General features: G+C 40.6%; 1 protein-coding gene across 5 annotated transcripts in view; it reads left to right on the top strand.

Annotated features, from left to right (window-relative positions):
* The first annotated feature begins 12,709 nt into the window (after positions 1-12,709).
* EDA (ectodysplasin A) overlaps positions 12,710-21,474 on the top strand; it is a 380,771-nt gene continuing 372,006 nt past the window's right edge. For all 5 annotated transcript variants that reach the window (XM_004595214.2, XM_004595213.2, XM_004595217.2 and 2 more), the window contains exon 1: positions 12,710-13,391. In XM_004595214.2, coding sequence (XP_004595271.1) covers positions 13,005-13,391 — 387 coding nt within the window. In that variant the 5' untranslated portion in view covers positions 12,710-13,004. The remainder of the gene's footprint in view (positions 13,392-21,474) is intronic.

The raw sequence follows: 21,474 nt of genomic DNA, 5'->3' as shown, positions 1-21,474 counted from the left end.
TTGTAGAAAACTGAAAATAATGCAAATTACTCTTATCCATATATAAGCAAGAGGATTTTGCCTAGTGCAATGCAATGGGTGATTATCCAGTGTATATTGACCAAGTTTTTGTATCAGTTTAAAAATTCATTCCCACACTCCTAGTTGCCTGTAACTCTATGTTCTTTGAATTCTCCTTTGGAATGAGAGTTTGTGGTTTACTGTGTTCCTCATTAGTTAATGAGCCAAACAAAATGTTCAACACATGTTTGTTTTATATTTGCATTGAAAGTCACAATTTCACCTTTAGAAATATCTTTTAACTCTAGCTTGCCTCTCTTCAAGGGCATGTATGTCCACTGTGCTCTCTTTTGCCCGTTTGTCTAAACTGGAAGTATTTAGTTCTATTCACCACATTATTTTGAATTTCAGTGTTTTTATTTTTAAAGAAGAAGAATTCAAAATAAAATTGTATTAGCTACAACTTCAGCTAATGCTTCCTTCAGCCAGCTCTTCTCAAACTTTTGTTCTCTAGTTTCCCCAAAAGACATTTTTGGAAGACAAAATTACTTGGACAGCAAGTTTTTGACCCCATCAGAATCTGCAAAAAGGAGCTCCCTGACTTGTTCAGAGTAGATTTGATCACTCCCTTTGGAGGTTTGCGCTTTTCATGTATCAAAGAGTTGTTTCTGAGTGAATTTTGACCATTCCAAAACTGCAGTTTTATGTAGAAACCACTTGGACCAGAAAGTTTTCATTGCTGCCTCAAATTTTAACATTTTAACAGTGTATTTTGGGGACACTTGGGCAACTTTCTTCAAAAATAAATGTTGCTAATGAAAGAATCAAATTTACTCTTACAGGGTGAGTCACTGCCACTTTTGGTGATCGGATTCATAAGCAGTCAAGGTAGGATCAAGATTTGCACTCATGGGCCCGGCGGCGTGGCCTAGCGGCTAAAGTCCTCACCTTGAACGCCCTGGGATCCCATATGGGCGCCAGTTCTAATCCCAGCAGCTCCACCTCCCATCCAGCTCCCTGCTTGTGGCCTGGGAAAGCAGTCGAGGACGGCCCAAAGCTTTGGGTTCCTGCACCCGTGTGGGAGACCTGGAAGAGGTTCCTGGTTCCCGGCTTCGGATCGGCGCGCACCGGCCCGTTGCGGCTCACTTGGGGAGCGAATCATTGGACGGAAGATCTTCCTCTCTGTCTCGCCTCCTCTGTGTATATCTGACTTTGTAATAAAAATAAATAAATCTTAAAAAAAAAGAAAAGATTTGCACTCAGCTTGTTGAATCCAAGAATGAGACTGGCTAAAATGAAGAAATGTCTAAAGGCAAAATGTAAACCAGGAAAAAGACTATCAGGGGTTGATAGAGAATGGGACTAACAGTCAGTAGGTAGGTCAGTGATTTCTAGACAATTTCCTGTTTTATGCTTTTGGCTCTACAGATGTAAAGCAAAAGGAATTCATGTGTTTTGAAAATGCTTTAAGATTGTCAGGTATAGATTTATAAGCTAGTGCCTGGAGAGGTCACAGAGGGAAGAGCAATTTGTTGTATTTTTGCCCCTTATTCTAATTTAAGGACATGGTTCTTACCTTCCTCTGCTTCAGTTTCTCCTTTTGAAAAAAAAAAATGGCAACACTTGACTAAGTGGTCTACAAAGGGCCCTCCAGTTCTGATCTCTTGAATGAGCAACCGGAGCTGAGCAATAGAAATGAGCGTGACATTGGCAGGGCCATGGGGGAGGGGGCGGGGAGGAGATGCGCAAAATTGGAGATGTGCTAATCTTCAGGTGGTAAAATGGAGTATTCCAGCACTGAGGCCTTTGAACTCCAAAGTCAAAGTTCTAGTGAATGCTAGTGACACTTCGATCATGTAATTTTCCTGAGCTGCCAACTCTATCTCTCTCAGCAGCCATCTCCTTTCCCAAGCAATTTGGTCCATTTCTAGGGACAGCTTCTTTCTCTAGGTTGTGGTCTTGGTCCCTCAAGTCCTGCTTCTTTGTATTCTGTTTGTTGTTGCTAAGTAAAGCTTAGCTTCCAGATTCCTTGAGAAGGAGTCAGTTTATGAAAGCTTACTCTCTAGTGGCCTTTGTTGTAAAGCACATTGCAGTCAAGCAAAGCCTCCATTCCCAGTGTTAATTGGAGATGGAGTCCCACAGGAAGAGCAAAATCCCTAAAATGGTCAAATCTAACTTGTGTGGAAAAAAGTTAAGATGGTGGTCAAGATTGCTGTAAGTCTACAGGCATGCTGAATTTCACCTCCTGGGTATTCATTTGTTAGTTCACACAGTTCATAAAAATTGTGTGAGCTGTGCCTATTGGCAATGATCAAATGCCCTTTGAAAAGTGGATACATACATGAATGAAGCAATCAGTGAACAAATGAAAGAATCAACACAGAGTCCATTGTGAAATTACTACTGAGACTATTCTTCTGTGGTAACACTTTGCAGATCCCCTCTAACACTAGGCACCCCACCATTGCTCCTTGGTTCTACCTCATATAATCTGCTGGGTGTGCATTTTCTCTTGCTGTTATTTTTTAAATGTAGTTTTAGATTTGGGGGGGGTATTTTAGCTGTAATATATTTTCCCAGTGGATTGTAAAATCACACTATGGGGTAATGGGATGGTGGTGCAGGGTTGTATGGCACTGAGTAAATCCATCATCTTCAATGTTGGCATCATTTCAAGAACTGGCTGTTCCACTTCTGATCCAGCTCCCTGCTAATAAGTCTAGGAAAATAGCAGAAGATAACCCAAGTCCCTGGGACCCTGCATTCAGGTGGGAGACCCAAGTAAAGCTACTGGCTTTCACCTGACCCAATCCCAGCCATTCAGGCCATTTGGTAGGAGTGAATAAGCGGATGACAGATCTCTACCCCTATTTGTCTGTACCCCTGACTTTCAAATAAGTACTTTTTTTAAAGTGTGTTCTTTATGTGGGCATACTGAACTAAAGCAACAAGTACAGGTACAATGAAAAAAAAAGTTATATTGGAATAAGGAAGGGGTAACCCCATTAAATATCTAATAAATTCCCACTTGAAATGAGAGAAAACTCTTTATTCCTTGGATTTCTAAGTGTAGAAAATGAATTACTCATTATGGCATGATGGAAAGAAGAAGGGTTTTTAAATCAGGACAGGTCTAGATTTGAATCCTAACAGTACCATTGACTATATCAGACAACATCTTTTATTTCTTTCTTTCATTCCCACATACAGAAAAAAAGACAAGTTCCTTGTGAGGTTGTTTCTGAAGCTCAAATGAGATAAACATGCATAATTTTGCCTAACACAATTCCTGACACACAGTAGGTACTCAAGATAGCTGATATCTTAGTAGTATTTTAAAATTTATGTAATATTTTATATTTCACCAATTTTCTGATAGCTTCTTAGTCATCCTAATTCTATTATCATATATATGCATAAACAAATAAAAATACATGTATATACATGTGTAAGAATACGAGACACTGATACCCTAAATCTCAGGTTCAACTGAGAACCTGTTTTTAGGTATTGAATGTTCACTTTGGACCTATGCTTTCACCATTTCTGTCCTTCCAGAAGCTACAGTTATTTTGTAGACTCCTTTCCTGGGCATTTACTCAGTAAGTGCTAAAGTAGATAAGAAAGTTACTTAGATTTTAACAATAAGCCCTTTACTTAGCACTCCTTAACCCAAGACTGCTGGTTTTGTGAAGGGTATTTTAAGGAAAGTCTTTGAACTGGGCTAAGTTGCATCTTTCTATCAATGTTTGAAGACCCTGAAACATTAAAGATATCAAGAATGTGGCTGTGTTTGACCCAATTCAGAGGTGTAGTCAGAAGAGTGCAAGGCCATTTGCTGTTAATACTGAAAGTGTGAAAAAAGAGCTCTTCATTTTTCGAAAACATCTATTCTAACTATAGAGTGCATTCATCTTTCACTTTTGCCCTCTAGTTCCCACTACTTCGAGCTGTGCTTAGCACAATAGCAGGTACTCTATGAATGGCTGCTGAATGGCTGTGTTACTTAAAACAATCAAAGTCAATAGTACTCCTTCAATATAATCTAGTTTGGAGAAGCTTCGGTGAATTGAGGAAAGCCAATATAACTCTGCATTCTTCCAAACCCTGTCACAGGTTGTTTATCATACAGCCAAAAGCAGATTCTGAGGGTGCCTGACTTTCCTATTCTCAGAATCTTAGAATCTGTTTACCAATTCTCATGATTAAGAAATGCACGTTTTGGGCACATTGCAAGCTTTTTAGCCAGATCAACTAGGCAAACACAATTTTAAGAGATAAATATTACAGTTTTAATAGGAAGAAAAAAAAATCCAAATTAAGAATCAAATATATTGCTTGTATGACATTGGATAAGTCATTCTACCTCTCTGAGCAACACATTTTTTGCCTTTTAAATGAGATCAAATAACCACCGTATCTACCACATGAAATTGTTTGGAGGATGTGAGAATCTGCGAAAACACTGCCACATATTTTCTTAAAGCCCTACTCTGCTAAAACTGAATCTGTGATCTCATTATGGCCCTGCTGTGACATGTAGCATGGCTCTGTGGAATATGTGGTGTGTGTTTCCAGGCTACCTTGGAGGCCTGAGTAGAGGAACTGACACACATCGCAGAGCACGCAAAGATGCAAATGACTTTCTGCCAGCAACAAAGTCTTCTATTTTTGAGCGAAAAATTCCTCTCATGAAGTGAGAGCCTTCCCATATGCTCAGCCACCCATGAGTAGCCAAAGACCTTATTGCAAAAATGCATATTCCATGTTAATGTTTTGCCATCTTGCTCCCTTACAGCAAGTAGAATTTCTCTTTATCACTGCTTCATGGATTTCTACAAACATTTCTATGCCAGTCATGGCTATAGTCATTTCCCATGGCAAGTAGCAGGTCTGCTGTTCTCTCCCTTCTTCTGTGTGAGTTTGGAAATTTTTTTTCTACATACTCCTGGCAGCCTTGCTTATATAAATGTGCTCAATGTTTTATTTTACTTTGTTTTCTACCTAGAGCAGCTGTCTCCTCTCTGTCAAACCCAGACCCCTTCTGACTTCAAAACCCTGCTTAAAATTCATCTCTATAGTCTTTAGTCCATTAACAAGGATTTGGTAAGCATCTGCTTGAGGTAGACCCTGTGGATGCTAAGACAGACAGGGTCCTGTCCTTCAGGGTACATTGGCTATAAGCTAGGGAAATGAGACCTTGACACACAATGGGGAAAGAATTAGCAAATACGAGTGACACTCTCTGAGTGCCAAATGAGTTGTACAGGCAAGGTGCCCTGATGGACAGTGCTGTGTACAGGCAGGGTCAGGAGGGAGAAGCTTGAACTGGGCCTTGAATGTGCCAGTTTCAAGTAGGCAAAAAGGAAAGGGAAAGGAAATTGGAAAGGAAAAAAGCGAAAGCGAGTGATGTCAGCAAAGAGGCAGGAATGTATTTATTGGTTCCTGAAGAGTAAGGAGCATAGTTAGGCAAAGGCAGAGGTTTGTGGAGGTGTTTGGAACTAGATTGGAGGATCATGGGTTTCAAATTAAGGAGTTGGACTATTGTTCTACCTGTAGTTAATGGGAAATTATGAAGGAATACTGTGTAAGAGAATGACCTGATACAACCCAGAATTAAACACATTCACCTAATCATAGTATTAACAGTGCCCTGGGAGTTGAAGTGCCTTGGGTGGCAGCAGCCAGGCAGGTAGAAGAAGAAATGCTGACTTCCAGCTTCTTTAACCCTCTGCCAGTCTAGGAATCATCATCTCTGAAGCAGAATTTTCCATCTGTTAGCAGCTGGGAGGTAAGTCTGAGAACTAGAACATGAATTTTTGAGCCAGTCAGACCTAGATTCAAATTCAGGCTGAGCCACTTAGTATGTGAATTTGAACCAGTCATTTAGTCTCTCTGTGTCCCCTGCTTGGTAAAACATGGTTAAAGCTAAACTCACACAAAGGCTAGTAGAAAAAGCTAGTACCTAGCAGATAAATGTTCAGCTAGTGTTGTTTTCCTTCCTTCTCTGCTCTCCAGTCAGCTAGCTGTGTGACCTTGAGCATCTTTCTCTGGGGGAGTTTCCTCATTCAAAATGAGAGAGCTGTTCCTCCCTGCTTTACAAGCTGGCCTATCTGGAGACACATCTGACTAGTTCTCCTACCTCTTTCCTCCAACCAGGAGAAGAATTCATTCATTCTATCAACAGTGCTGAAAGCTGTGTTTTGGTGTCAAGTACTGTTCTTTGGCCTTTAAATAAAGCAGTGAACAAAACAGACAAAAATATCTGTCCTCATGGCAATGGTTTTCTAATGGTGGCTTCAGGGGAGTTTCACAATAAACAAAAAAATATATAACATGTCAGGCAGCGTTACATGCTGAGAAGAAAAAGTGAGCAAACTAAGGGGAAAAGGAGTGATAGGAAATTGGTCCAGAAAAGGTTATCTGATGAGGTGAAAATTAAGACGCTTAGAGGAAATAAGTGAACATAGCATCTCAGAGAGAAGGACATGCAGGTGAAAAGACCCTTAGAAAAGAACAAGCTTGGAAGGTTGAAGGAATAGCCAAGATCTCAGCATCTCTAGAGCAGAGTGAACAAAAAGGAAAGCAGTATTAAGCGAGGAGGCCAGGGAGAAGGCCAGTAGGCAGATGATGCAGTGCCCTTATAGGCTAAGGTGAGGGCCCCAAGACTGAAGGAAAACCACTGGAGGATTTGGAACAGAGGAATGCTAGGCTCTGGCTTAGCATTTCAACAGGATGTTTCTGACTGCAGGATAAGAAATAGACTGTAGGTGGCAAGGACCAAAGCAAGAGACCAGGTACAAGGCTCTAGAGATCTAACAGCATGGTGATTTGGATTAAGGAGGTAACATGAAGGTGGTGACAAACAAGTAGGTTCTGGATACAGACTATTTAAAATTTCAAAAATTTTACATTTAAAAAAATTTAATTAAAAATTTAAATTTAGAGAGAACAACAGATTGAGAACAAGCAAGCGAAGCAGGAGAGATAATACTCGTTCTCTGGTTTACTTTTCTAAATGTCTGCAACAGCTGGAGCTGGGCCAGGTCCAAGCTTGGAGCTAGAAGCTTTTATTTTAGAGTCCCAAATTGATGGCAGGTATACCAGTATTTGGGCCATCACCTGCTGCCTCCCAGGGTGCACACAAGCAGGAAGCTGGAGTCAAAGCTGGAACTGGAAGCCAGGTACTACAAACAGAATGCAGGCATCCCAAGTAGCATCTTAACTGCTGGATGAAAAGCCACTGCTGGTTATATTTAAATGCAGATCTGACAATGTTTGCTAACAGATTGAGTGCCGGATGATGAAGAAATTTCTTTTCAAGATTACCTCAAAGTTTCTGATTTGAGCACTTGCAAGAGTTGTCATTTGAAAATTGCCATTTGAGGAGTAGAAGAACAAAGATTTGGGGTTCCTTTTGGTTAAGTTGACTTTGGGATCTCTATTTAACATTCAAGTGAAAATGGAGAGGAGGAAGCTGGATGTTATGAGCCAACCAATCAAGGGAGGGACTGAGAACATATAGGTACTGTTTCAAACTTTAAGACTCCCAGAAAGGGGGCCGGCATTTGGTGAGGAAAAGTATGTTGATGCTTTTATACATTTCTACCATGTTCTAGAGTATGGCTTCACATTTATCCTCTTATCCCCTTTGATGGAAGTCTACAAAGTGAAGACTAACATTTACTGTGTATTTATTATGTGTGAGACATTATGGCTTACAGCAACTGAAGGACTCCAGGAGTTGCCACCCCAAAATGTGCTGCTTTAGACCTCAGATTGAGGGCATTGGGGCAATAACAAATGCACGCAAAGGCCTTCTCTGAAATTTCTTTATCTGAGTCAACAGAGATCCTCCAAAATGATCACAATGATAGGAATCCAGCCAGGGATGATTAAACTCATATAACAGGCTAAGAGCGTGGAGGCTGATATCACACTCAGATAAACTTTGTCCCAGTCTATCACCTATTCTTTTGAGGGCCCATTCATTTCCACAAGAATAATCTACTTGTGCATTCCTCCCCTGCTATCTTCCCTACGAAGGTACATAAACTTCTAGATTTCTCTCGGTTTTGGAGTATTCCCTTTTCTTTCATGTGATGCCACCATGTACACATAAATCTGAGGGTCTTTTTCTCCTGTTAATCTGCTACTTCTTGGTTTATTTCACAGACTTCATTGTTGTTTCTCAGAATATAGAAGGAAATTCTTTCTTCTTTTATACGTTCTGTTTGAATACAAACAATACATTGCCATCTCCATTTTTCAGATGAGAAAACTCAGATTCTGTAAGATGAAAAATATCACAGAATTCATTCTTCCTAAGTCACTTACAGCTGGTAAGTGAATAAGTTGAGATTCAACCTAGGATCTCTAAATCTGAGGTCTGTGTTCCTCCCAAATAGTCACATGTATGACTACATCTGTCAGATTAACTTCTCTAATCTATGTGCCAATTATTTATTCTATGCATTAACCAGAGATAAGAAATACTTAAAAACAATCTTATCCAGTTTTTTTAAGAAAAGATTTGCCTATTTATTTGAAAAGCAAACTTACAGAGAGATATGGAGAGAGAGAGAGAGAGAGATTGATTCCATTAGTGATTCACAATGCAAATGGGTGTAACAACTGGGGTTGAGTCAGACTAAAGCAAGGAGCCTGAAACTCTATCTGGATCTCCCATGTGGGTGGCAGGAGCCGAAACACATGGGCCATCTTCCATGGAGCAACAAGGACTAGAACTGGCACACTTTACTTAATTTTTTAGAATTTTCCACTAAGTTGGTGGAGATTCAAAAATTGTCACCTTGTTTTAAATATTTATTATTCAACAATTGTAAACCAGTTTTGTTTTAATATTAATATTAGACCCAAACAACAAGAAGAGAAACTTAATGGAACAGAAAGGCCAGTGAGATATTACAAAGTAATTATATTTGAATAGTTGGTTTTTTACTCTTATAGATTACCTGCAATTTCCACAGTAGCACAAGTAAGAACCTAATGCATAATTGTCATTGGGTTATGTCCTTTGTATTGTTCCATAAAGTGCTATATATCTCTGTGATCAAGCAGTGATTCTTTTTCTGAAAAAGTGTTTCTGAATTCATTTGTTTGAAAGACAGAGCGATAGAGCAGGATACACACATGCACACGTGTGCACTCATGCACAAACAGAGCCTCTATCGGATGGTTCACTCAAATAATTTTAGTATGCCTAAACTGGGAGCCTGACACGCTATCTGGGTTTCCCACATAGATTTTAGGGGGCCCCTGGACCTGGGCCGACTTCTACTGGTTTCTTAGGTGTATTGTCAAGGAGCTGGATTGGAAGTGAAACAACTAGACCAGAACCCACATTCCAGTATGGGATGCAGGTGTGACCACAACACCTTGACACTGGTTCCCAGGTAGTGCTTCTTTAACTGTATTGAAAATCATCCCTTGATTCATTTCCATTTTTACAATTCTAGGTATTGTAGATTACTGTGGCCAACCGCATGCCCTATTGATTTGACAAACAATACTCTTGCCTACAAAGTAACAGGCACGATGCTAAGTATTGGGTATAACAACACAGAAAAAGCACAGTTCTTACCATCAAAAAACTCACAGTGAAGTGATGCAAAAAGCTATGTGAAACATTCAAAATACAACACAGCAGTTGATATCATTGAAATATGCTTGGGATGCATGAAAGCATAAAGACTATCTGCAGTGGATTATGGACTATATCAAAGAGAATGTGTGAGTTGATTCCTGAAGAATTTATCAGGTGTCAGAGGTAGGGACATCTGTCACAAAGAAATCAGCCTGTGTAAAAGGTGTGGAGGTGTGAGAAGTGACAGTGTGGGAGAGTAGCTTCCATGTAGGATGATGGAAAGTAATATTGGAGATGCAGCTTGGTCATGCTAAGGAGCTTATATCTTTGCCTCCTGTAGTACATGGAGTCAGACAGTTAAAGTAACTGACTGGCAAAGATAATATTGGAGACTAGAGGAAAGAGCCAGGAAGGGCACTGTGGAATTTGATTGTCCATGCTTATCCCAAAGGAGGCAATTCTAGTTTAATGTAACCATATAGGATGTGGATCTAGCATTAATAGATCTTTTGCTTTTTATTTAACACAAAAGCAAAAAAACTCGATTTTTAAAATGTGAAATCTCCAGATTTTAAAATGCTAGCAACTGATTTTTTTTTAAATTCAAAGTTTTAGCCAATATTACATCAAACACAACACAGCTGTTGACTGGATGTGGCCTTCAGGCTGTTGTTTTGAAACCTGTGTTGTAGGGGATAGGGTACTCATGGAAGCAGAGAAGCTAACTGAATAAATACTTCAAAACATTTAAAAATATAACCACTTCCATTCCTCACTGGATTGCCCCATCCCAACAATTCTATTGCATATAAAACCATATGTTTTTCCTCCAGGGAACCAAGTGAAGTTTCTGGTCAAATGCAGTTCCTGGGGATTCTGAGGGCCATGGTGCAACCCAGGGTCAGAGTCAAGTTGTTAAAAGCCTGACAGATCATGCTGAGTTGAGTTTGGTATGGCCCTTGAATATTATGAGTGCCACCAGGAGATTGCTGTCATTTTGTTCCCTTTTCATTTTAGAGGAAGAAGGGTCAGCCTCTTTAAACTGTACTTGCAGCCAAGTCAGCACAGCCAGGGATACCACAGATAAAACACAATGAATGGCTGTTAAAATTCCAACTCCTCATTTTACTGTTAAGGAAAATAAGGCTAAGAAAAAGTAGTGGCTTGCTCAGAGTGACCTAGCAAACTATTGGCAGGGTGCGGTCTCATGACTTCTAGTCCAGTATTCTTCCCAGCAATCCTGAACTGTTATAATTAAGGTAAATCAGCCTGGCAGCTTTCCTAGCATCTAGAATTGGACAAGCAGGACTTGAGAACCATTGTTAACTGCTTCCCCTTTCCCCCTCTTATATGCATGATCATGATATTCTTTGCAAACTTTGCCTTTCATGGGCAGAAGTTAAAAAGAGATGTTTTTGAAGTATGGGGACCATCTACACGGTATATGGAAGAAAAACTGTCTGTGAATAAAATATTAAATGCTGGTGGCTTTGATGTTTTTTGGACTGACCTCCTCACCATACACTTTGGATTTTCATTTGTTTCTCTTCTCATCGTCTTCTTCTTTTTTTTTAAACGTCCTTCTGTTTTTCTTGTCTAGCACCATCCTATGTCTAAGGCCTAACCCATGAGGTCATTATGCGCCTCTTTGGTGGCATTCAAAATGTCTACTTCAAGTGAATACAATTTCTAATTATTGTCAAAATCATTAGAATCAGAGTGTATTACTAGCTGAGGAACACATAAGGATACTTCAAAAAAGGCCTATGAAATTTAAAGACAAGTTTAGTTTGATGCCAAAGATTTTTGGAATCCAGGCATACAAGGAGTCTTCAAAAGAATCATGGACAGTATATACCATGAAAAGAGCTATGCACGGATTGAAAATATTGCTTGCACTAAACTGATCTTTTAATTCCATTTTCCATGAACTTTTTGAAGACCCTTCCAATGTATCTACCCCACTGTGGTCCTTTAGCTCCCTAAAATCTGAGTCCAGTCATTCTTGTCAATGGTGGCTCTCAACTTAACTAATTCGTTCCATCCTTCATTTCAGGTTCTATTGTTCTGACATTTGCCACTTTTTTTTTTCTGCTTGAACCCATTTTGATTGGTGCAGCTGTTGAAGATGCAGCAGTTGCAGCTTGCAGCAGTGTACATCTGGAACATTTGGCTGACTTGTTGAACTTCCCCCAGGGAGTACTCCAAGGGAAAACTGGGAGGGGTGGAGAGGGCAGAACAGTTGCCTGCACATAGAGATGCTAAGAGTGTCTGGCCATTCTAGGGACCACCCTTGTAAAAAACCCACCTCTTTTAGGCCCTCGATTTCCCCATTTTCTCATTGAGGGTACATGTTCTCCACTCAAAGCTCTTGCAGCAGCTGAAAGAGGCTATTCTGGCTGTGGGTTATCTCAGACAGTATTAACTGTGCTGTAAGGGATCAATACATATTTGCTGAATTAATTAATTAATAGATCAAGAAATCTCAGAAGGCTGTTTTACTCTTCATGGGAGCTATGTCAGTTCCATTCTACTTGGCATGGGTTATCTTCCCTCTAACTTGGATTGGGTCCTCAGATTCATTGGAGAAATGAGGCTGCCTGATTTCCAGTCCCTCTGGCTTCCAGGTTCCTGGGTCTCCTTTTCTTCTAGCGAGCCATTGGATTGCAAACACAGCAGGCATGGTTTCATTCCAAACCCAGAACTGTTTTAATTAGTTTAACGTCTGTTAAATGCTTTGAAGATTGAAAGCAACAGATAAGTACTGGATGATGTTATTAACAACTGCAGTTAATTGCAAACATTTCTATTAATGCTGGTTTCTGCCCCCTTTTCTTTGCTCTACTTTCTTTCCAAGGTTCCCAAATTCTTAGCCTCCCCCCTCTCCCTCCCCCGTATTGGCGCTCAAGGGTTAAATGGGGGCGGAGTCCAAGGCTGAACGACAGCGACAGTCACCAACTGGAACGGGGCAAACGCGAAGAGCTGGGTGGGGCCGCCAAAGCTGAGGCAAGCCCTCCCGCCCCCATGCTCCGCCCCACGGCTGGAGGCCCGGGCGGAACGGCAGGGGGCGGGGCGCCGAGTCTTGGCGGGCCCTGTGGTTGGGCGTCCCGGCAGCCCCTAGAGGGATGAGGCGGGGTCGGTCGGGCCCTCCTCCCTCATTCCCTCGGCGGGCAGAGCAGCCCCCTCTCCTGCCCCTCCTCCTCCCTTTCCCACCCCTCGGAGTGGAGCTGCACATGCGGCTGCTCCCTGCTCCGTCCCGCCCAGCCACCGTCGTGCAGGAACGGGTCCCTGCAGCCCCCAGCCGATGGCAGGACAGTAGCCGCCTGTCAGGGGTCGTGAAGCGCTGAGGCGGACGCGGCGGTTCCCGGGCCTCAGAGAGTAGGTGTCTCCGGAGGCCATGGGTTACCCCGAGGTAGAGCGCAGGGAACCCCTGCCCGCGGCAGCGCCACGGGAACGGGGGAGCCAGGGCTGCGGCTGTCGCGGGGCCCCTGCCCGGGCAGGCGAAGGGAACAGCTGCCGGCTCTTCCTGGGTTTCTTTGGCCTCTCGCTGGCCCTCCACCTGCTGACGTTGTGCTGCTACCTAGAGTTGCGCTCCGAGTTGCGGCGGGAACGCGGAGCTGAGTCCCGCCTTGGCGGCCCGGGCACCTCTGGCACCCTGAGCAACCCCGGTGGCCTCGACCCCGACGCTCCCATCACCCGCCACCTCGGGCGGCCGTCCCCTCAGCAGCAGCCGTTGGAACCGGGCGAAACCACACTCTCCCCTGACTCCCAGGACGGGCACCAGGTGAGTCACCTAGTAGGGGTGGCGGTTGCGGAGGCCCCCTCCCCTTGTGGGAAGGGCGGGGGCCTCCACCCCGGAGCCCGGGGAGGACTCTGCCACCTCGAGCCAAATGGCAGCAGGGAAGGGGGTAGGCGAGCTGGGGCGAGGTTGCCCACCGCAGGTTGTCCTGGGTTCCTGGCCCAACTCACCTACACTGGCTCAGGTTCTTCTCGCCTTGCAAACTCCAGTCTGCACCCGCCGCCCCAGGCTATGAGCTGCCTCGCGCAAAGTTGGCCAAGCTCCCGCCCGGGCCGCGGCAAGGAGGTGCCCGCGCTGCCCCCCTGGCCGACTAACGGCGAGCAGCTTTGGCCCTGGTGCTCCTGGGGAGGTTCTCTGCCCGCGGTGCTTGTTTTTTCGTGTCCAGAGCTGATGCCAGCACTAGCAGGCTCTCCTTTGGAGTTGGAGCTGTAAACAGCTGTAATAACTGCTCCACGCCCGTTGAAACAACTTTGAACAGTCTTTTCAGCGCGGGGTCCTTGTGCGCTGACCAGAACGTGGGCTTGTTCACACTTACCTGCAATTTGACACTGATTGTCCTGGGCGTTCTGGCGAGGATCAGCGCCCCTGAGGAATTCTAGTAGAAATATGCTGTCTCGCTAGACAACTTCTGAACAGTAATTTAAAAAAATCTATGGAAATAAAACTCACCCTTTGCATGCTGGTTTCCGACTCTTGAGTGAGGTGGTGGGGGGTGGGCGATGTGGTGGGAAGGATAGGTGTGGAGCGTTTTCCCTACTACTTGCTGGAGAACGGGCATCTATCAATGGAATAATGACTTCGGAGTGGTCTCCCGAGAGCAGGTACCCTCCCCAGCCCTGCCTCCGCCTCCAGGCTTTATGGTGTTTGTAGTTTTTACTAGCAAATCATTACTTCTGGTGATTGTTTTCTACTTTTTTCTCTACCTGTTTATTCAAGTAAATGTAGTGCATGTAATGGAAGTATTGCTTTGATTGCCAAAAGTCTGATATGTGAATGTTAGGAGATGCAGCTGAAGATCCATTTGAGGAAAGGACTAGTAGCCACCTCTTGGGGAGGAGGGCAAGTTGTGCAACTAAGTTCCTTGAAGTGAGAGAGACTCAGGCCTTCTATATTTACCACCACTTCCAGAAACACTGCCACTCCTCCAGCACAGTGATTTCTGCTATTTTAACTCCACAACCAAAGTTTCACTTGCTTGATAGAGACATCATATTCTTGATCATTTTGTAAAGTTAGGACTTTTTGGATTTTTTTTTCTTTTTACAATGTGCATTGCAAAGTTGCCCTGAGCCTTAAAATGTCTTGCTAGCACACTCCAATTTATATAACAGCTTATCAAAGAAGAGAATCAGCAGACATGCTTCTCATACTTGAAACTTTAAACACTGTAGCTAAACGATAATTAACTAGGATTCTAGCTCCTTTATTTATCTACTCTTCAATGCCCAGTAGAAATACTTAGCAACTCAACACTGATATTCTGTGAAAACATGGTGGAATTCAACTTCCTTAGTCAAACGGTGACCAAGACTTTTTGCCATTCAGGATGGACAGAGCTATGTTTATAGACTAAGGATTAGCAGGACAGCTGTATTCTAGGGGTTCTGTGATGGCCTGTGACTCTCACAGGTCTATAATGGCATTTAGTTGCCTGCCCTTTGCATAGCATTAAAATAGTTCTGTCTGGATTTAAACACAGCTTCCTGTCTTCTGCGCTTGATTCTCTCTGTTAGGCTTTTTGAACAGTGAAAGCAAGGATACTGGCTCTTCACATTAGTTGATATAGCTGGGACTTTTAGAGTTAGAGAGGTCATATATGCCCCTTTTATTTGGCTCTTTTGGGGGAACAGATAGGCCTTGGGGTAGGAGGAGAAATGACTTGCTCAAAGTCACACTAGCATCAAAAGTTGGATGGAGTTGCTCTCTTAATTCCGAGTTCAGGGTTCATTTATCCATGGGGCCATTTAAGGGGAAACAGGCTGTTGTGCCATAGTAAACATTTTTCAAAGGAGAAAGCATAGGTCTATTTGGTTTTGTTGATCTCCACATAGATTTCGAATAGACTAAGTTTAACCGTGTACTCTTTATTGTTCCTGAAGTTCACTTTCGAAAGTACTTGAAGTATACTCTGAAGGAATTTTAGTCCATATTCAATTTAAGTTACTTTTGAGGATATTAATCTCAGCATGGAACAATTATTTTTTTGCAAAGCAGTTGATTGGCTACTGAAGTTAAATTAGTACTGCTACATCTTGGGTAAAATTTCTAGTGCCCTGGTGCACCCTCTGCTGGTTTTGCAGGGACATTTAATTGCAGTATCTGCTGACAGTCAAAATTCTAAGTTGTGCTGACAGATTCTGATTCATAAATAAGGAAGTAAACAGCCTTGTGGGATTTGGCCACGTAGGTCATATTTTTATATTTTAGTTTTTTCAACACAAACAGCTGCTATTACAGCAACTCTTGGATGGAGAGGAAGAAAGATAAAAATATGTATCCTTCAATGGGTTTCATTCAGACTTCTCACTAATTTAGCTGTGAAGAGTGAAGGCAAGCTGATAGAAATAACTTGCAGCAATGAGCTCCTGTAAGTGGGCAGAACAGTCAGAGGCACTTATTGTGTAAGGTCATGTATCTAGGCAAAACTGAATGTATCCATGTTTATGAGATGATGACTCTTAGTTATGACTCCAGAAAGGAATCTAGAAATCGCTATAGATACATGTGTGTTATCTCTTAACTCAAAAGCTTTTAAATTTTAGACAGGATATAGAAAGAAGATAGGGAAGTTGGGATAAATAGACAGATAGGCAAGATTTTCCAAAGAAAATGTTAGAAAAATCTATCCAGTGGGGACACAGTTGCTGATGATAAAAAGTGAGAGGAGGGACAGGTATATATCTGACCTAGTGTTTAAGACCCTAGTTAAGATGCCCATGTCCCATATCAGCAGCATACCTTGATTCAATATCTGACTCCTGCTCCTTCCTCTAGATCCCTACTAATGCAGACCCCAGAAACAGCAAAGGTGGCTCAAATAATTCAGTTTCTCCTACCACCAATGGGAGACCTAAGTTGTATTCCTGCCTTCCAGTCTGAGTCAGCTCTTGTGGGTATTCAGGAAGTAAATTAGTAGATAGCGTTATGTTTCTCTCTCTTTCACTGTATCTCATATTTTTTAAAGATTTTTTTAAAGTGTGAGAGTCACATCAGATCCTCTGGAATCTTAATTGTCTTTGACTAGAACAGCCCAGTAGTTGTAGATTCATCTGGATACTTGGTAAAGATGATCTCAAGGGCTAGGTACCTTTCATTAGTGTCAGGTTTAGATAATATACAATAGGACTATCAGAATGGAATAATAGAAATAAAAGTCATTGTACCTTTTTTGTGGATTAATGGATCCAATTTGTGATCTTCAAAAGCTAAGAATATGGTGGACATCATTGGGAAGTATGTAAAAAATGACAAAGTAAAACCTTTATCTTTTCCATGTGAAAGATCAAAAATAGACTTGCCTTTAAATCACAAAAGAAATTCTGGTAGCTGCTCCTCAAGAAAAGCCTAACAGCTGATAAAAGTCCCCAGAAACTCAATTTAATTGATCAAAAGGACTGAGGGGCTTCTCAAGGTTTTTTTTTTTTTTTTTTTTTTTTTGCCCGATTTGGAGAAAGTTTGAAGGGGAGATACGATCAAAGTTTACCAGGCCATAGAGGGATGAGTAAGGTCAATATTTTGGTGTAATTTTTTTTTTTTACTTTTTTATCCTCCTTTAAAAAATATTTTGGTGTAATTTAACTATCCAGTTCAATACATACTTGTAGAAAGCCTGCTGTGCTAAACACAATGTGAAATATTAAACATCTTTTCATGCTTGAAAATGTGTATCTCATTCAACTCATTACCCTAAGTGGCAGTCTAAATAATGGAGAGATCAATACTGTTTATTCAGGATTTTGGAGGATCTTTGGGATATGTTCCTAATTACTTCAGAAAGTGTCATAGAAGTCAACATTAATGTTGTGCAAAGACCTTTTAGGTGTGACTAGATAGATCATCATGTATCTAGATTTTAACATTACTTATGTTAAAGAAGATCAATCAAGAAAATAATTAGGATTCATTGAAAGTGATTTAAAGTGACCATAGTGAAAAAAGACCAATTTTTTTTTTTTAAAAAAAGGAAAATAGGATCTAGATAAAATAGTTTTCTGTGGGTTTAAGGTCATACTTTTCAGTGTGATGGCTAAGGCTTTTGATCAACCAGCTTCAATACTCCCATCCTATTTTCTTTCTCACTAACTTTAGTCCTACAACTCACCCCCTATATCATCTTCCATATTCCCTCTTAGAATCAGTCTCTAGCTATAATTTATCTTGTGTTTTTAACAAACCTGGTGTCTTTACATTAGTGTTCTTAGCTCCTCAGAAATCTGTTTTTATGTATGTGTGTCTTTCTCCACAATGCCTGACACAGTGATGGTTATGTTTAGAGTCCTCAAATACTTGTGGAGTTAAATATTATTTGGGAACTTTGGACATATTTGTATAAAACAGACATTTCTCTGTTTCTGTAACAGGCCTGTTTTCCTCAGGTCTTGCTAGGTCTGTGAACTATCAGCTATGCTTAGGTAAGTAAATAGTACCACTGGTAATGTTGCAGTGATTTCTAAAACAATTAGAAAATGAAATAGAGGGGCACACTTTGCTTCTAAGATGGTGGAAAAAGCTTTCTGTAATACATCATTTGATGTTTTGTTTTACTTTTAAATCTCATATCTCCGTCTTAGATCTTTGGGGAAAAATGTGTGAATTTCTCTACAGATATCTTATAGGGAAGATCTTTTTATACAGGAGAACTTCTGAAGCCATTTAATTCCCAAGAACATTACCAAGAGTAAACGCTTGCCTCAGCTGCAGGGCCAGTCTTCAAAAGGGCCAATACATTGGACTCCTCTACAAATATTCAGCATCAAACTCTCTTTTCATTTCTTTCTTTCTTTGTCTTTACTTTTTGTAGGTGTGTAACAAACTTACAGAAAGTGTACAAATCATTAATTTAGAATATGTTTAATTATTATTAAAGGGAACATTCTCATAGAATTGAACATCACTAGTACACCATACCCCCTATTATGCCTCATCCTTATCATTATGTCATGAATACTCTGATTTCTAACATCTCAGATTAGTTTTAGGGTCAGATATATATACCTTAGCATTTAAGACCACTCAGCTATTAAAAAGAATGAAATTCTACCATTTGCAACAAAACAGTGCCAATTAGAGACCATTATGTTTAATGAAGTAAGCCAACCGCAAAAGGACAAATATCATATGTCCTCTCTGATGTAAGGCAGCCTCCATGCAAAATACAAGATAAATATGTATATAGGTAAACATGTATATACATATTTTCTCATAGATGAAGTGTATAATGGAGTGTAGCATACTGGGAAGTGAAGATAGTTTCAGTATGTGTTTGTACTCCCGAATAAAAGATGGACTCCCAATGAAACTATTAAATTTAACTTCATAATAGGATACTAGACTTTCTACCATTGTGTATACCTATAATGACATGATACACACTAAATGACAGGATTTTGGTCTTACGACTGTTGTTGAAGAACTATACTGTTGTAATAGTACAGGGGAAAACAGTGCTGAGGAGAAGGGAAAAGGGGACGAGGAGAGGAAATCCCTGTGCCTATGGGACTGTATCATTAAAAAAAAGACACTTAGGTAGGATACTCATGTCCCATATCAGAGTACCCAGATTCAATACCCTGCTCTTGTTCCTGACTCCAGATGGCTGCTAATGCAGACTTAGGAGGCAGCAGTGACGGCTCAGTTAATTCTGTGTTATCTTTCTTTGTGATATCTTTTGATGGTATTTCAGGTCTTTTCGGTTAGTGTTTTTATGTTTCATTTAAGGATGATTTTCTTACCTTGAGACCATGTAAATATTCTCCCATGTTATATCCTAGAAGCTTTATGTTTTTGCCACTCATATTCAGATCTGCAGTTCACATAGAATTGAGTTTTGTGATTAGTAAGATATAGAGGCCAATATTCATTGTTTTTATATAGATATTCAACAGATTTAATGACATTTATCATAAGCAATATCTTTTCTCACAGTTCTTTGCAGTGTCACTTTTGTCATAAACCCGGTGTCTGAATATGTACAAGATTGTTTTTGAATTTTTTGTTCTGTTGGTTTGTTTGTCATTGCACAATTTATTAGTTTATTTTTCTGTAAATGTAAAATGTAATACCTGAGGCTAGGAACTTACAAAGAAAAGAGGTTTATTTAGCTCACAGTTGTAGACATTCAAGAAAATGGTAAGAACTAACTCATTCTACCAAGAACCAAAATATTCTAGTGACAAGCATTAACTCCCTCTGAGAGCAGCACCCTCAGGGATCAGTTGTCTCGGATTAGGCCCCATGTCTTAGAGATTATACAGCCTCAGCACCACCATACTGAAAAACAAGTTTCCATTAAATACTTAGTGGACAAGCCACATCCAAATCACAGCATGCTGCTACCACAGAATTAATCACCAGACTTTATAGTCAGCTCTTAATATCTGATAAAACAAGTCTTCTCATCTCATTCCCTTTTTAAAGAGTTATTTATTAATTTGAAAATCAGAATTACAGAGCAAGTTAAAGGCAGAGAGAATGAGCAAAAGAGAGAGATCAATGTTTCATTTGCTGGTTCACTCCCCAAATGGCTGCAATGGTCAGAGCTGGACCTGGCTCAACCCAGAAGCTGGGAGCTTCATCTGAGTCTCCCATGTAATAGCAAGGGCCAAAGTCCTTGGGCCATCTTCTCTTGCTTTTCCACGCGCATTAGCAAGAAGCTGGATAAGTAGTGGAACTGGGTCTTGAACTGATGTCCATATGGGATACTGATGCTGCAGGCAACAGTTTTCCCTGATACACCACAGCATTAGCCCCATCTTATTCCATTTCTTTTAAAGTATCTTGGATATTTCTTGGCCCTTTGCATTTCCAAATGTGTTTTTTATAATCAGCATGCCATTTCCACCTACCCACCCACCCATCCCCCCCACACAAATGAAAAGCAAGCCTTCTGAGGTTTTTACTGGGATTCCATTAACTCTAAAAGTCGAAAATTCATATCTTTGCAATGTTTGGTATTCTAACCTATGAGCATGAAAAATCAGTCCATGTAATTAGCCCTTCTTTAATTTTTCTTTTTTTGTTATTTCACCGTATCTGATATATTTTGATGCCATGATATTATCTATAGTGGATACTATGATTTTTTTCAACATCACCCTTTAGAAATGGAAAATATATTCCCTCAGCTGCTGGAAGAACTATTACAAGGCAGAGCTGTTTGATATTGGTAAAATATCCATACTATCCAAAGTAACAATTCAGTATGATCCCTATCAAAATTCCAATGACAATTTTCACAGAAATAGAGAAACAACCCTATAGTCTGTGTAGAACCACAGAACTCAAATAGCTACTGTAACCAAAGCATTGTGATACTGGCATAAAAAATACATCAATGGAACAGAATGGCGCTCCCAGAAATAAATCCACACATTCATGGTCAATTGACTTTTGACAAAGATGCCAAAAACTGTTGGGAAAAGGGAGTCTCTCTAGTAAAGGGTGTTGTTGAAACTGGATATCTGTATGTAGAAGAGTGAATTTCTATTACATCATATACAAAAGCAAACTCAAATATATACCAGAAAAAACTACACGTAACAGCCAGAACTGTAGAATCAGTAGAAGATGAAAAAATGAGCTTATGTCAAGCAAAAAGACTTCTGGGGAACAATCAGTAGAGTTAATCATGTTTAAATATTATGTAATACTTTAAATATTGTCTAAGCTAATTAACGGTTATTTAAATATTTGTTTTTTGATAATTTAGTTTTTAGTTAAATATCTAGTTAATATTTATAGCATTTACAATGTACAATTTATGAAGTATTTAATATTAAAATTTTAAATGAAATATTAATATATTTGATTGCTATTTAAGTAATAAAATATATTTTCAGACTACACATTT

Source organism: Ochotona princeps, chromosome X (genome assembly GCF_030435755.1).
Source record: "Ochotona princeps isolate mOchPri1 chromosome X, mOchPri1.hap1, whole genome shotgun sequence".
NCBI lineage: Eukaryota > Metazoa > Chordata > Mammalia > Lagomorpha > Ochotonidae > Ochotona > Ochotona princeps.
This window is presented reverse-complemented; position numbering and strand designations above follow the sequence as displayed.